Source organism: Vombatus ursinus, unplaced genomic scaffold (assembly GCF_900497805.2).
Source record: "Vombatus ursinus unplaced genomic scaffold, bare-nosed wombat genome assembly UNPS02014841.1, whole genome shotgun sequence".
Lineage (NCBI taxonomy): Eukaryota > Metazoa > Chordata > Mammalia > Diprotodontia > Vombatidae > Vombatus > Vombatus ursinus.
Window position 1 is genome coordinate 22,134,408 of NW_020954619.1, and position 17,459 is coordinate 22,151,866.

The 17,459-nt window shown below is 43.6% G+C and overlaps 1 protein-coding gene across 2 annotated transcripts in view; it reads left to right on the forward strand.

Annotated features, from left to right (window-relative positions):
- Positions 1–17,459, forward strand: part of GATA4 (GATA binding protein 4) — a 106,300-nt gene that overhangs the window by 34,546 nt on the left and 54,295 nt on the right. The window contains exons 1-2 of one of the 2 annotated variants that reach the window (XM_027840269.1): positions 3,080–3,230; positions 7,286–8,520. In XM_027840269.1, coding sequence (XP_027696070.1) covers positions 7,866–8,520 — 655 coding nt within the window. In that variant the 5' untranslated portion in view covers positions 3,080–3,230; positions 7,286–7,865. Of the gene's footprint in view, positions 1–3,079; positions 3,231–7,285; positions 8,521–17,459 lie in introns of those variants that run through there. The other variant, XM_027840270.1, reaches the window with a different exon arrangement.

The following is a 17,459-nucleotide window of genomic DNA, read 5'->3' on the forward strand; positions in this document are numbered from 1 at the left end:
CCCCCCCCCGCGCGCATTCAGTTATGGGTGTCCCGGATCAAAAGGGTTAACTGAAGTTTATTGAACCCAAATAATTTCTTTCTCTAGATTTGATCTAGAAAGCTGTACAAGGCAGCTCCCAGATCCTCTATCCTGTTTCATCCACTGCAAGTCACAATCTTCCTAGAACCAGGCAGGGGCTCACAGAACTCCAAGCCCCTGTGCCCATAGCCTCTATCCTTACCCTCTCACACACCCCTATTGTGGAGGGCATGAGAGATGATTACCACCGCTGCTACCAATGAACTTAGGAGGGATCCTCTTTCAGTCCGATCCGGAGGCTTGGTGATTCCTGGAGAGCTCATGGCATTTTTATTCCATAAATTCGTAGAACACTAGAGATGGAGACGACTTTTGGAACCATCTTGTCGAACATTCCCTATGCCCAAGTTTCTGTGTGCTGCATTATTGTGAGGACAGCATCTGTTAAAAAAAAAAAAAAAAGTGCTCAAAACCTCTCCTGTGTTACAAATCAGCATCTTTTACAAAGAAAGGATTTAACCACCACACACACACACACACACACACACACACACACACACACAATGTTCACTCTCCTCTCTCCATCAGTACTTCTCTTTTAGTCCCCAGAATTTCTTGGGGGAGGGGAAGTTGAAGGCCATGAAATAATGGTGCAGCATTTTGAAATTTTCCCCACTAGGAAAAAGGGGGACAATAACGCCCTATCCCCCAAAATTCAACAATTGTAAAAGTAAGCTTTGGTTGTTTAAGCACTAACTCCCTCTCCCAGCTGCTACCCCACTTCCCTTTCCAATATAAAAGCACTAAAAATGACTGGGCATCTTCTTGGCCAATGCCATCTCGAGTTTCTGGGCCTGTCTTGGTCCCAGGGTCCTTCTCCTCCCTTGCTTTGGATTGACCTCATGGGGCTTAGCAGGCAGGTGGCCACCCATCCACCCACCTACCTCCACCCTCTGGGACCTTCAGGGTAGTACACTGGCTTGGGTAGCCCCGACTCTGCTCAACTCCAGCCGGTTTCATTACCTGGACGAGCCCTCTCTTCCACTGTACAAGGGTAGACTCCCAGGGCTGGACTTAAACTTAGCCCGTCCAATCTCAGACCAGGCTGTCAGCTCTGAGCCTTGCAAACTGCCAGGAGCTGTGCCAGTAGTGTTTTAACTTGATCTGAGAATTTAAACACTTGCCACTGTACTCATATTGACATGGCTTACAGGAATATGAACGGAAGTATGAGCAGATTTTTCGAGGGAGAATACTTAAACACCGGGAGTTTCGCTTTAATATATGAACAATATCCCTTCCCACACACACACTAACCCTACACACACACACACACACACACCACGAGAACTGCTTGGGCAGTTGCTTGTCCTCCACTTGTCAGGTTTTCCCCTTTGTGTTGGGTAGCTTTGGAGCTGAGCTGCATAGAATTTTACCTTTTCCACCCGCCCCTCAGTCTTTCTCTTCCTTTCTCCCAAGCCATCTAAGAATTTAAATGAATAAACCTGCTTTGGATTTGGGAAGCTGTGCGTCTCTCACCTCAGCCTACACAGAGATCTATAATCCAGATAAAAACTCCAAATCCCTAGGCGGGACTCTTTCCAGTGGGAAAGTTTCCCAGTGGCGGGACTTTTCTGCCCCTGTCGCTCCGGGACGGCACTGGTCTCAGTCTGGCTTCCACACTTCCTGCCTTCTACCCACTGTCCACCCTCCAGATACAGCCCAGCCCAGTTCCCCTCTAATCTGAGATGCTATGCTAGCGGGGGGAGGGAAAGAAAAAAGGTTGGGGATGCTGTTCTGGGTAGAAGTGGGTTGGGGGGTTGGGGAGGGGGTGGTGGAACACCACGCTGAACCAAAAGCGTGAGAGCCTGATCTGCGCTGTTATCTGGGGCCGAAGGCTGCGGGCTAATCGATGGGTTATTTTTACGCGGTAATCCGACCTTGTGATTGCTCTATTAACCTTTAGACCTGTCTGAGGGGACTATTCAGCTCTCCGCCCCTAAGCACAGAGGGCGTCCGAATCATTGACACTTACGGCCGCCTGGACAAAACTTACCTGCGCACTGAAAAATGGGAAGCAAGGGGTGGGGGTGGGGAGTCTTCCTCCAACCCAATCCCCACTCTCCCCCCACCCCTTCTCAGGAAAGCTGCCTCCCTATGAATAGCAGGACCTTGGCTGGTGATAGTGGGGAAGACATTGGAATCCAAGGGGGAAAACGTGGAGAGTGGACGAGGAGGAATGGAAGGCTTTGCAAATGCTATCAATAAATGTGTATGAATACAAATGTATATATGCTCACAAGTATATTCACCTTAATGGAAGTGTGTGTATATGTGCTTGTGCGTGTGTAATGTTTAAGGTGTATCAGATGCGAAAGAGGGTGAGCTTGGGTCCTCAGCGAATTTATTAGACCCGGAATTGTCTCCCCTCTCTTTCCCTCCTCCCAATCTAGCCTTCTTCGCGTCTCTCCAGCCTGCTAGGAAGAAAGAAAAAATGTTTCCCAAGGGCCCTCCGACTTTACACACATTCTTTCCTCCCTCCATCCTTATGTAATGGAAGTTGGAAGTCCGGGAATATAGCTGCTCTCAGAGACCATTCAGTTGGTAGTGATCGGCAGACACGCAATCCCAAGACAGCTGCTCCTGGAGAGTCACCTTCTGCCCCCTCGCCCCCATCCCAGAAGCTTGAAGGCTAACTAGGGGAAGCCAAGAGATAGGGACTACATCTGATGAGAATGAAGGTGGGGATAGTAAGCATAATCAACACTAATGATGACCGTCTTGGTGTTGAACGTAAACCCCGCTGGTCCCCGGCACATATTTAAGTTTCCCTCGGAGATCCCCCCAACTGGACTTTGCCTGCTGTGTGTATTTTTTAAACAGCATCGCAGTCCGGCGCCAGCTGACTGTGCAACCGATACTAGGCACCTCCCGCCCCCTCCCGCCACGTGACTAGACCAAACCAGTCACAATCTGAGAAGTAGGGAGAGGGGGAGTGAGGAGAGGCGGAGAAGGAAAGGCGTTGGAAGCCCTGGGATAGGTACTCTGAGGAAGCCTGCAGGCTGACTACTAGAACCCTTCATTCCCCAGACTTCCAGGCCTCCCACTGTCTTGGGTTCCCACCGCGGGCCGCGGGCAGACCCGGGCTCTCAGCTCTCCAAAAGCTCCCAGGGTACGTCAACCAAGGAGAAAGATCTCACCCTTCACAGGTCTGTAGAGTTTTCCTTACCTTCTTCCCCGCCCCTCCCCCCCTCCCATACACACCTCTTCTTTCAAGGAGCTTAGTCGAATCGAGTTTTCCCGGTGGGTAGAACAAGACTTGAAAAGTAGAAATGCAACCTTTCCTGAGCCACTTACTTTCCCCCTCCACTTACTCTCTCCCCCTCGCCGTAATCACCCCCTTTCAAAGTGCCCTCTAAGCCAGCCAGTTAGTTTTTCGAGTAACCTTTGCATTTTCAATTCGAAATTTGAGAAATCTAGGGAACAATTTTGGACCTATATTTAAGGTCCCTTTGGAGGTATTTCAATGGATAAAACGTCCCCCAACGCTCAGAATCCCACTTCCATATTTGCACTACTCAACTGACGCCCAAACACAGAAGTGTAGATAGAACGCACAGATGAATTTTGTTAATAAATGCACACGTAGACATGCAGATGTGTGCACCCTTTGGCTATGTAAACTACCTACCTACCTACCGAAGCGCACCCTGCAGACTCCAACCTATGCAGAGAGATATGCTGACATCCTCACCATAATGAGCGATCACACACAAACGGGTGTCTTCGCCCTAGTGTGCTAACAGAAGTTCTAACTGATATGGGTGGAGGGGGCATATCTCGGTAGCCCCAAATTTGACAGGATGCGGGTGGACGCTAGCTGCAAACCTACAAGTCCCCTTCTAGTCCCCTGGTTTTCCCCACTTCCACACCACCCCACTTGACAGCTAAGATAATCTCTCTCGCGCGCTCTCTCTCTCTCTTTCTCTCTCTCTCTCTCTCTCTCTCTCTCTCTCTCTCTCTCTCACACACACACACACACACACACACACACACACACACACACACACACACACACACGGCACCCCACTCCTCAACCCCCGCCAATCTCCATAAAATTACTCTTGGGCGGAATTGAAGGAGAACTAGAGGTGGGGGATAAGAGGAATTTTCACTCACATTCGGCCCCACTCACCTCCAGTTTCTGCTCCTCTGGTTATCTGCTCTGATCCCTGATGTTATCTCCCTTGGCTTTGAGCGGGAGATTCTCTCTGGTGGGGAGCTGGGCTGAAGCACTCCAGTCAAACTTTAAAAAGGCTGTGTGGGTTACTTTGACTGGGCGCTAGGGGAGTGAGCAAGGGAGGAGAAACAAACTTCTTCACGCTTAGTATTTTACGTGTTTCTATAGAAAGGACTGATGGGGGGGTTGGTGGGGAGAGGGCACTTATGACAGCTGGGATGATAGGGACATCACTATCTTCGAATCTCAGGACTGTTTGCTTTCGTGTGTATTTGTGTAGATGAAAGCAGCTGTTTGTATAAGCCAGAGTATGTGTGCATATGCCTGTGTGCTCTCATGTCAAGAGTAAAGTCATTTCTAGGAGAGGAAAAGGAAAACTAGGAAAAGAGAGCGGCAACGAGAAAGATCAAGGGTGATTGCTGTTTTTGAGTAGGTACTAGAGGTAGTGTGAAATAAAAAGACTTTTCGTGTAACCTTGGGCAAAATTACTTAACCTCTCTGGGCCTCCCTTTCCTCATCTTAAAACTAAGAGGATTGAGTTCAGGGGTTCTAAATTTGAGGTCCCTGAACTTTAAAAAATATATATATATTTTATAACTATTTTAAGGTAATTGGTTTCCTTTGTCACCCCATGTATTATATTTCGTACGTTTAAAAACATTATTCTGAGAAAAGTCTATATAAACTTCATCAGACTGCCAAAGCCCCTGGACAAAATTATCTCTAAAGTTGTTATACTGTAGCCCATGGGGGAGGTGGGGAAGATGATAGAACAAATCATTTAATTTCTAGAGGAAGAAAGTAGTTTATTTTGACCTCTGAATGTGGGGAAAATGATTGCTTCAGACAATCAGAAAACAGGAGAGAAGAAAAATGGGACCAGGATCAATCTTCCTGCTTCCTGGAGGAGACATTGTTCACACTTCAGGCACTCTTACCCTGATTTTGCCTTTATTTTTATTTTCTTTTCTATTTAGACAGAAATATTTGTTTCATTTGTTGTCTTTAAAACAAATATTCCTCTCTAAATGATTGTCCTGGGTAAAATGCAACCTGAATTGACTTCCCAAAGCAGTGGTTGAAAAGACTGTAGGTGTGGTTCCCCTCCTTGTTCCTATAGTTGCAATAATCCTCCTCTATGAAACCATGTAAGAATAGTCACATAGGAGAGGTAAAGACAAAGACCTGGGTTTATTGAATTATGGATCTTCCATAAATGACATCCACATCTGCGGGTATGGAGAAATTGTGTTAAAGGACAGTGGGAAAAAAAGGTCTTTGATTTTCTACTAATTATCCAAAACCTAAATCTTAAAACTGTAATTTCTTTTAATATTGTTTATCTCACGTTGGAAGTTTCAAGAGATATGCCCAAATAATTGAGGTCCTTGATTTAAAATTTAATAAAGGGACAAACCTCCCAGGATGAGAAAACAGTAGAGGGAGTAACCACCCACATGGATAGGATCTCGTATCCAACGAAAAGCATCCTAAGGTCCCCAAGCCTGCAAGTTTATTCCCAGAGATCATTCATTTCTCTCCTTCATTTCAAAAGGGGTGGGGGGGAAGGGTTGAAGACCCCAGATCAAATTCTTAGGACCTATATTCTCAACCAAACTTCTTATACTTTGACACCCAAGAGATAGATAGTTTGGGAAACACTAATGAATTGAAAGACTGCCTTGAAGGAAAGCGATAAACAATGCAGACCAAGTGCCAATAAGTTCCTAGTGCTACTCCATTTTCTCTAAACCACAAGAGTTATCTTTGCAAGCAATTTTTACGAAGCATTAGGGCTTCCATGTCACAGATTCTATTGCCATATCTTAGAGTAAACTAATGATTATTTAAATAGCACTTTATATCCGATACAATGTACACGCTTCCTAGGATATCTGTAATAATGTTCCTACTAGTTCATATTTTTAGGAAATCAATTATTGTACTTAAAACGATAGATTCTTTTTGTTTCCATCCACAGAACCTAACATAGTGCTTATTCACTGATCGAAAATAAATGAGGCCTTATGTAGATTGTTCTATTATTTATTTGTGGAATTAAATAGTATCTGTGTAATCTTGGGCAAATCAAATTAACCACTCTGGGGCCCAGTTTCATTATCTCTAAGGTCTGTTACAGCTATAAAATTCTACATAAATTGATATAATACAACAAACAAATTAGTGTTGTAAGATTAAGTACTCTTGTATGTGGTCTTTTATAACCACAAGAATTACTGTACCTTTGGAAAATTAATAATTCGAATCCCAGATCTTTCAGACTCCTCTAATTCAAGTTCGGACCACAAACCTAGTTAGCGTTAGCACCACAAATCTCTCTGGAATCTAGTTACACAAATGCCTCCCCCCCCCCCCCCCCCCCCCCGGTGCCCTGTCCCAAAGCCATCAGGGAGATACAAGGGGAAAAAAAGAGCTTTGCGAAGAGAAGGGCTGGCTGAAGCCTGGAGGCTGGGGAAGGGAGACGACGGTTATTCCCAGAGTCTGGGAGCCCAGAGACTGTATTCTGCCCCCCTCTCACTAGACTCTTAGAAGCCGAAACCACTGGAAGCTTACCTTAGCAGTTTTAGAGTGGGGCAGGAATAAAACTCAGAAATGCCTTTAAATAGAAAGAACAAATAATGGAGTCAAAACTAATAGCCACCAATCAATTAAAATTGTGAAATCAAATCGTAGCGCTATCAACCAGTACAAAAATGAAATATTCACGTCTGACTGTTGCCCTAGCAAATTGTTAATGCACTCAGGCTCCCGGGGCTGACCCTGAAGACATCCCTTTGGATGCTCTCATTCTGGATCTGCGAACTGGACACATTAACAAGACAAAGGCCGCCACTCCTGCGGCTCCGGGGTGCTGGGGGGCCTGGACTTAAGACTGAAAAATTGGGGGATTCGTTTTTTTTTTTAAATTTCTATCTTTCTGTTGCTTCGGGAGGCCGGCGGAGGAGGAGGATAGTACGCAAAGATGATGGTTTTCCCTCTGCTTGTTTCTCACTCTGATATTAGGAGAGTCCTGTTGGCGGCAGCGGTGAGAACACTAGGAGATAGCCCAGGCATCAGCGTTGGACACGAGTTGGGCAGAGGGGTGCCTCCGGCCCCGCCCAAGGCGGGAGAGCTGCAACCCTTTGAGGTCAGAGGACCAGAGGCTCCAAGACCCCCACTCTGCAACTGAAAGGATTTATCTACATTCCTTCCCTACATGCACTTTCTCCTCCCTTGGGTTTTCCCCCCCGGGGAGTAGAAACCAGGAAAATCTCGAAGGCGCCTTCTTCGACCGGTAGGCTCTACCTACCTCAGGCCCTCTTTGGTCAGCTGGTGACAAATCCTCCATTTGCTGTTGAAAACCAATAAACAAAGGCACCCTAGTCCTAAACTGGATTTAAATTTTGTTTTAATATCATAATTTTTTTTTGTTTTTTGAACTTTGATCACCTTAGTTGGGTTGTTTGGGGGTTTGGGGATTTTTTTTTTAACCATCATCCCCTCCCCTACTCCGTTTTTGTGGATTCTTTTTGGAGGGAGATTGATCTTTGATTCTTAGAGGAAAAAGAGGACTTGAACAGGGGAGCTCGTAGACGTCACAGAAATGTACCAGAGCCTGGCCATGGCAAATCACGGCCCCCCTCCCGGGGCTTACGAGACCGGAGGGCCTGGAGCCTTCATGCACGGAGCAGGGGCCGCCTCCTCCCCAGTCTACGTGCCCACTCCCCGAGTGCCGTCGTCCATGCTGGGCCTGTCTTATCTGCAGGGCGGCGGATCCGGGGCAGCCGGGTCCGGACCAGGAGGGAGCAGTTCTAGTAGCAGCGCCGGGGCAGCCCCGTCGGGGAGTGGGCCGGGCGCTCAGCAGGGCAACCCGGCTTGGAGCCAGCCCGGGCCCGAGGGCGCCGCTTACACCCCCCCACCCGTGTCACCACGTTTCTCCTTCCCGGGAGCCACTGGCTCTCTGGCGGCGGCTGCAGCGGCAGCTGCAGCCCGGGAGGCAGCCGCATACGGCACTGGCGGGGCTGGAGGCGCAGCTGGCCTCGGAGGCCGCGAGCAGTACGGGCGGCCCAGCTTCGGGGGTTCTTATTCCAGTCCTTACCCCGCTGCAGCCGCCGCAGCCGCCGCAGCCTACATGACAGCTGCAGACATGGGAGCATCTTGGGCCGCAGCCGCAGCAGCTTCCGCCGGGCCCTTTGACGGGCCAGTCCTGCACAGCTTGCCGGGCCGGGCCAACCCAGCTACAAGACATCCCAATCTAGGTGAGTGCAAAGTGGTGGTGCTGCCTGCATTCCAAACCGAAAAGTTTCCATTGCACCCATTCTACGAATTAGAGGCCTTAAGAAACCAGGGCTCATCTCTCTCCCAGTTGGTAGGGAGAACTAGAATAAATCTAAAAATAGGTCTCCAACTTCCCATGGTACTGAGAAGGAAATTGAGGGCCTCTCTAACCTGATTCCACTCTGGGATCAAGGGTCTCAGGGACGCCAGTCCCTCATTCTACAAGGGACGTGGGGAGAGTGGGAATGTCCACTACCTGGGTTTCCCCAAAATTGACCCTGACCGGGAGTCTAAGAACCACTTGGTATCTAAGGACTATAAAGGAGAGGCTGAAGAAGGAAGCCTCTTTTGGTGGGATAGAAGGGTAGGTTTCTTCAACCGATGGAATTGAACTGTTTTGATTTTTGGGGGAAGAGAAAGTTTGAGTTTTACCTTTGGGAGAGGAATGGTTGTCTGGGCTCCATGAGTGTCATACAGGAAAAGGAACACTTGAATATCTCACCTTCACATTCTCTTTCTTCGAAATCTTAGAGAACACATCTCCTCTTCCCTAAGTGAATAAATTTAAGGAAGGGGATGAATGGGAAGAAATTATTGCGGGATTATTAAGAAAACGCATCTGAGGCATAGTAAAAAAATTTTTTAAATTAAATTTTTTAAAAAGAGGGCGGTACTTGGAGTAGGAAGACTGCTAGTTTGATCTAGACCTGTTTTATATCTTGACCCACCCAGTCCAACCTTCCCCACTCCTAGCCCAGTGACACTGGACGAGTTGCTTAATTTCACTGAGTATCAGTTTCCTTCTTCTGTAAAATGGGGCTATTATGTTCCATATAAAACTTTATTAAGCGCCTACTAAACTCCAGCCCTGTGCTAATATCTCTATGGCTGAGAAGTAGAGATTGGGCTGGGCGTCTCCAAGGTCACTCTTGCCAATCCAGAGAACCTTAGGAAAGCACGCTCTAAGAGAATTAAGTCGGGCGGCGGCAGGAAGGTTCCCTCTATCCAAGATGCTGGGACTGGCAGACATAGACGGGGCAAAAGATTAATGTTTCTCACCTAGCAAAATCACCACCCCTCCAGAGCTCTATAGAAGCGTTTCTGTTGACTAAAAACACAGCTTGTGGACCACGGGTCGTGAAGCTACTAGCGGAACCTGGACTATGATGGGAATTTTCCCTGTGCCCCAACTTTCACTCACGCGGGCTACTGGTACAACCATAGTTTGTTGCTGTGGTGCCTTTCTGGCCTTTCTTTCCATTGTTTTTGCCTCCCAGATTGGACTCCCTTGGAAACTTTGGCGCGGGCTGGCAGACGTCTTTCTCCGCCATTTGGTGAGGGGAGGGGAGGGAGAATTGGCCAAGTTGCCTGGCACGTCTGTGTGGCAGCTGCTTTTCCTGCCCTCGAATTAACACGCACTCGTGGGGAAAACGCCCTCGGAAAGAATGGAAATCTGTTTAAGAACCCTACGCTAAAACCACAGCCCCTGAGGGCGTTAAACCTTAAGATGGCAGTCTGGGATGTCGTAGGATTCCGTCACTGTGCTCATGTTAATTACTGTGACTCGGAGAAAGGCCTGCCCTTCTTCTCTGCCTTAGTTTACCTTTGTGGTGGTAGAATATATTAGCGGTGTCAAGCATAGATAGAAACGGGGGCCACTAAACCGTATATAAGGAACCCTGCAGATCGCACACTGACTTAGAAAACCATACATTAACGTTGTGTGTTCTATTGTATTTTTATTTATTTTGTTAAATATTTCCTACTTGCATTTTAATCCGGTTCGGACCGCGCTAGGGAGTGTGTGATACCTCTGGAGTAAATGATAAGGGGCTGTGTTACCTGCTGTGCCATCAAAATAGCTCACATTTCACACACCGCCTTTTAACCGTCACCTGACCCCCAAATAGCCCACTGAAAAAGTATTATCCACGTTCTACAGATGAAGAAAGCGAAGCCCACGGAGGTAAAGTGACAGTCAGATTATACGGCTAGGAAATGTTAGTAGCTGAGGTTAGAACCCAGGTCTTGAAGAATATGAAGCTTTTTCCCCTGTGCTCCACCTCTGGTTCAGAAACGCTGCGACTTTTTTAGGGTTCATTTTAGTTGGTTGTTCCAAAAGAAAGGAGGATATGTTGGTAGTGGTTTAGTCTTTAAAAGGCCGGAGCAGAAAGAACAGTAAATGGTTGAGTACTATATTTAAGCCTGGAAAACAAAAGAAACGCTCCCGAGGTTAATTTATTTGGTGAACAGCCTTGACCAGAGAATCTAGTGTCTGATACATAGTCTTTTGCTCAGCAGGTTAAAAGAAAAAGGGGATTGAAATCTTTCAAAATGTAGGTGTCGGTGAGAATTGGTATTTAAAACACACTCTTCTCCAAGCTTTTATACCCCAAATTAAGATCTGTTTTGGACATATTGTTTCTTGGAAGGCTAGGTTGTATTGGCCATTTAGTAACCGAAATCCTTTCATTTTCTTCTTTGCTACCCCAACTTTCACAGTCGCTTTTGAAGTACTAAACCACTGAATGAAGGTGTGTGAATTGCCTGGGGAATTTCTTGTATATTCGCAGGTCTCCTACTTTGGTTGAGTTACGATAGAAAAAAGGCCCTTTCTGGCCTGGAAAAAAGGGTGTAGGAACTCTAGTTCAAGTGAAATTGGCCATAACCTGGGCTTATGGCAATGGCAGTCCGGGTTCCGGTGAGTAGGAAGGCTCAAGATCAGACCTTCTGGGTTAGGGAGAGAGAGTAACTTTGAGGCTCACATTCCCAGCCTGGGAGCTAAACGAGATTTGGGGTCTGGTCTTTAGGGTCCAGAGTGAGAGAGAATAGTCCTTATTGTACTTCTCCCTCAAAACTTTACCTGGGTAAATGGATTATGTTGGTAATGTCGGTAAATCTGCCGGCTCCGTAAATGGATTAGAATTTATAGTTTCTGGTCTGATGTGGTGGCGGGGCTGAAGCCCTCCCAGTTTCTTTCCTCTATATTCCACTGTCCGAAGTGTGAGAAAGCCAGATTCCCTCCCCCTCTGCCACTTCCTGCTTACCCACCCTGTGGGCAGCTGCAGGACTTCCGGCAGATTAGCCTCGAAGTATGGGTTGAAACCTCGTGCCGGCCTTCATTAACAAATGTACAGAGACTGCTGTGTAGTCTTGAAACCGCTTCTGTTCCTCTTGGGTAGATAGATACAATCCTACCTAGAGTGCCACTAGGTCTAAAGTGGGAGGAAATGCTACCTCCAGCTCTCCTTTAGTTTTTACCTTGGTTTCAAACCCATAGACCCAGGAGTTAGAACGTAACTATGACGGAGAAACTCCAGACTCTGTGACCCTAGGATAGAGCCATGAAAGATCTACAAAAGTGCTGGGGGGAAAAGCTCGAAGCTCTAGCCTGTGACCAGATAATATTGTTCACTGGCTGGTTGCGGGTCCATATTACTGAGTGGAATATATGGTCACATATGATGAATGCTGAAGTAACATTTCCCAGCATCTGCTGTTGGAAATGATTATTCATCCTTGATGGATATGTGGATATGTGGAGTTTGTACTCTTTTTCAGGCTTCTTTACACAGGATACTCTTTACACAAGTACACACTTTAGGGATGCCCAACATCATCAATTAAGTGCAGTCAGCCTGAACTGGTGTCCCTGTTTTGAAAAGCAAATAAGGATTACCTCCTCCCTGCTCCTTTTTTCCCCCTTTCCTTTCCTTTTTTTCCTCCTTTCCTTTCCTTTTTCTTTCTTTCTTTTTTAAGCATGAGTATTATCTTCCTTTGTGTTTGGTGCAATGCACAGTGCCTTGAACACATAAAGTGCTTTCTAGATGTTTGTTGAATTGAAAGCCCTATCCATTGACTTTCAGATCGTGAAAACTGTTGGAATCTCCATGTCATGAAATAAAATATGTTAGCCCGGTGTGAATAGGTTGGAATAAACACCTTCAGTGTTACTAGGACATCATTTGATACTTGTGACTGGCTACCACTCACCCCCCATTACTATTTATCTTTTTAAATAGATGTTCTATCTTCTCACTGAACAATAAACTGGAAAGCAAAGCTTGAATCTTAAAACTCTTGGTGTCTCCAACCTAGTTCAAGTGCCTTGCAAATATTAAATGCTCAGTAAATGATTGATGATAAATGTCTCAAGATAAAAATAGATTTAAAGGACTTTGGATTTCAGCAGTTATGTTGTTCCAGTATTAAACCACAATTTAGTTTTTTTAAAAAAAATATTGCCTTTACTTATATGATAATAGCCGTGATTTAATCTGATTTGAGAGTGATGCTTATTATTCTACATATAATTATAATCAGAGACAGTGGCTCACTAGCTTTAGAATAGGGAAGGTCTGCTTTTGCTCTTTATTATCTTTGGGACTCTGGGCAAGTCTTGTAACCCCTCAGTGTACCCAGAGGGTTCTCTAAGGCTGTAAATTACAAATGAATTAACTAATCTTCATTGGTAGAGGGAGTTTCCCCATAATGAAGTAACAACACCAAAACAAAAACAAAAAATAACTTATTGGTCTCCTGATCATGGGTTAAACATGAAAAAGTAAAAACAAAAAAGATTTTGACAAAGCAACAGATGAGTTACTATCACCATCATCAATCTATTGTTACCCACACTTGAAAGTTTACAAAGTGCTTTATATACAGTATTCTCATTTGATCTTTAACTTCAACCTACCTTTGCTTTGAATGAGAGATGAGTCAATTTTTTTATAAACACATATGAGAGGGGGAAGAAATTGTACAGCACCACATATAATTAACATGTATGCCAATATAGTTGTGTATGAGATTAAAATCTAACCTAAACTTTAAAAAAAGTTGAAATTCAGCAGGAATAATTATAAAATTCATTTATGTTGGGAAAACACAGATACTCAAGCAATAAGTGTAAGTTGGAAGAAAATTGGCACTACAGAAAGTCATAGAAGCTTTATTGATTAAGATCTAGTATCCAGATCATGAGGCGGTAATGATCCCCTTCTACCCAATCAGTTCTAGGCACCAAACTTTAAAGTAGAAATTGACAAATTGGAGAACTTCTGTGGGTGGGTGATCATGATGGAGAGGGTACTATAAATTATGTCTTATTAGGAATGATGAAGGAAATTGGTGATATTTAGTCTTGAAAAGAGACCATGGCAGGGAGGGGTGAGGGAAGGGTTATGAGAAGGAAAGAGGAGAATGTAATCTTTGCCTTGAGATATTTAAAGAGCTATCATATGGGGAAAGGACTAAATAGAATCTATGTAATCCCAGAAGGCAAAATTGGGGACAGGAAGTGACAATTATTTGAAAGCATATTTTAACTTAATGTGGGGAAGAACTTAATATTAGTTCTGCCCATCCATTTAATGTGTTGCCTCACAAGGTCCTCAGAAGAGTTCTGAGTACCAACTGGCTTAATTAATATCTGTGAGAGACAGAGGAAACCTGCATCAGAAGACAGGTTAAATTAAAATGATTCAACTCTATGAATTTAACATGGGAAACTATTAATGTTAGCTTATCATGTTAAAGTATTTTGGTTCCCATCTAATTGACAATCATAATAGATGTGTAAAAAATACTCTTTTAAATGCTTTATAAGATGTTTTATAAAAATACATTTTTATAGAATTTCATGGGAGAGTAAAAATAGGACCTTAATACTTTAAAATTCGGGGAGTTTTATTGGATTTGGAGAGAATGATTAAAATAGGTTGTGGAATTACTGTCAATAATGTGTTGTGCAATATAATTATTGCAATGAAATAGTAAAGTTCATTTGCATATAGGGAAATATAACATCCAACCTTCCAAGGATCCCAAAGAGTTATAGAAACATTTAAAGTGTCAGTTAAATTGATCATATGGTAAGGTATATTTATATAATCAGTCAGAACCTGTCTTAACTAGTCAGTTAGGTGGCAGTCATAAAGACTTTAGTTCAAATGCAGTCTTAGACACTTAATACCTGTGTGATCCTGGGCAAGTCACTTAACCTCTGTTTGCCTCAATTTCCTCAAAAATAAAATGGGGATAATAATAGCACGTACCTATCAGAGTTGTTGTGAAGAGCAAATAAGATAATATTTGTAAACACTTGACACATAGTAGGTACATAGTAAATACTTGTTCCTTTCCTTCCTTAATCATTTGAAAGAAGCTTTGTTTGATTATCACAATGCTATTCCATATTGGTAATTTGTCCATGGTCTTGGAATAAGTCTCTCAAATGTTATAGAACCATAGGATTTTAGAAGTGGAAAAAACCTTAAAGCTCATCTGATCCAACTTCCTCACTTTACAGGTGAATAAAGGCCCAGAAAGTAGAAATAACATTTACAGCTTTGCAAAATTTGTTAAGGGAATTACTGCTGATACTGGGAGCCTGTCCAGTGGTATATCCTTATACTTGCCAGCCAAAAGCTGCTGTTTTTCCATAATTCCTTTCTTAGAATGATCATCATCCAAGTTAGGCTCAAATCAGTCCCATCTCCCAGAAATTTCCTTTGATTATTCCCAGTCTAAGGTGATTTTTCCCACTCTGGAGAATTGATAGGCCTGACTTACTCTATTAGGAGTGGAGTTACATGGGAAATGGTGTGAGAGCAGCTGAGTAGTTTGCTTGGTTAGAGCACGATTTCTCCTTATGCAGTTTGTAGTTTATTTAATTTCAAGCTACTTTGCTTAGTGGTTCAAGGCATCAATGTTCAATTATTTTAAAATGTGGAAAAGTAGTACTAGCTCCCTCAATTTGGTGCATTGTGATGGATCCAAAGGACTAGCTTCCCATTTATAACTAGTTTAAACTTTAATATGTAATGATAATCTCTAATATTTTTTTAAGCTTTAAAAAAAAAAACAATTTCTTTGAATTTTATAGGCAAATGTATGGGGTTGGGGGTTGGGGAGGAGGAGAACACATCTTGTGTATGAACCAGCTCTTGGGGAACTTTCTCTTTTTTTTTGGAGCTGAGCCATACATACCCTTTTCTCATATGCTTCAGTTATCCTAAACTTTTGGATTCTCTGCCTAGTGTTTTCTTAGTAAAGGAGAACTGGTCTAGAAGATTAATTGTCTATTACTTGGCTGTTGAGGGGTTTGTTTATCCATTAGGGGATTCTTTTATTTACCAGAGGTTTAAACTTTTAATCTAACAGATCCTGGACTCTATCAATCCTTATTTTGATTTTAAGGTAAAATTTGAAAATAACGATGTTATTAATTTAAAAGACTTTATCAATTTAATCTTTTCAATGGTATGATTTTGTTGTAAGTATAATGATTTTGATTTCTTTTGGAAGCAGGGCAAAGCTCACCAGCTCTTTTCAGTCTTCTCCACCCAGTCCAGCTTCTATTATTTGCATGGAACACAAGAGTCATGATAGGGAAGTTGACATGTCTGCTCACCACAGTTAAAACCATTCCACTTTTGCTAATTGGAACCCTTGCAAATGATGTGCCCAGGCCAAGGGCACAAAAGGAATTAAAAGGGATTTTCTGACCATAACTTACATAAGAGTTAAGACTGAGGAAATCTAAAAAACTAAGAGAATAGTCAGCTTAAAAAGTAAGTGTAAAAATGCCCAAGGGCTTCTCCAGTTATCTGACTGTGGTGGAGAAAGCTATGGGGAGAGGTTGCTAAGAGCTAAACAAACTAAAAAACTGGCAGTTCTCTTTCCCTGGATCCACATGGTAGCCAGAGATCAGGAGATGGTAGCAGAGAACAGCAAAAGCTGCAGGGGGATACCCCACAAAGGAGCAGTGAAGGCTTCCAGTAAAGAGCAGGAACACAAGAAATAGAGCAAGGGACCTTGGTTCATGGTTCTCATGACATCACCAGATAACATGGTTGTACATTGTTAGAAGCATGAGTGACCGGGGAGATGTTTGTGTGTGCTCTGGCTATGTATGCTGAGTGCATAGGGCTTTGGGAGGATTCAGAGATATGTAATATTCTGTGCCCTGAAGGAGCGAGATATTAAGGTATATTTTTTCTAGGAAAAGGTCACCAATAATGACAGAAAAGTGTCATACATGTGTGTCCAGGGCTCTGAGTTGTATAGACAAGAAAGACTATCAATTCTCCAAAGTGGGAAAAATCACTTTAGGCTGGGAGTAATCAAAGGAAGCTCCTGGGAGATGGGACTGATTTGATCTGGGTCCTGAAGAAAAATAGTATTTAGATAAGGGAAGTAAAGGGAAGAAGAAGAGTAGGGGAAAAAGGAAAGGAGAGATCATGCCCATTATGTTGTAATTTCCTCCTGCAAGGGGAGAAATTATGGTCATCTTGAAAATATGGAGCCTAATGTCCCTTTCCTAATCTCCAATCTCTAGTCACTGACCTAGGATTGTTCCCTTCTCCAATGACCAAACAAGCTCAAATATTCTTTATTGTTCTTGTGCTATTCCTTCTATCAGCAGTTTATAGTAGAAGAAGCACACTAGAGTGATGAAAGACACGTATTCTTCATTCTTTATTGAAAGGGGGAACACAATCATTTTTTTTTCTGTGCATGAGGGGGAGATTAAATACACTTTCTATTTGGTTATGTTTAGCTTTAGGTACAGGTGATGAGCTCAGATGATATCAAAACTGACTTACCATAATGGATTCAATATTGTAATGTTTCTTGCTGTAGAATGGATTGGATTTAAAAAACTCCAGAAACCACATCTGCCAGAATTTGTCTTGACTATTTTATGATGCTGTGGTGACTTAATATATGCCTGATAATAATTATAATGCATTGGTAAGAAGTAGCAAGGCTTGCTTAGTGAATAGAATGATGGACTTGGAGTCAGGAAAGACCTGTGTTCAAATCAACTCAGCATCTTTATCTTTAAAACTGGGGAAATAAAGTCTGTAAAGCCTTTACAAGTATCAAATATAAAATTCTCTGGCATTCAAAG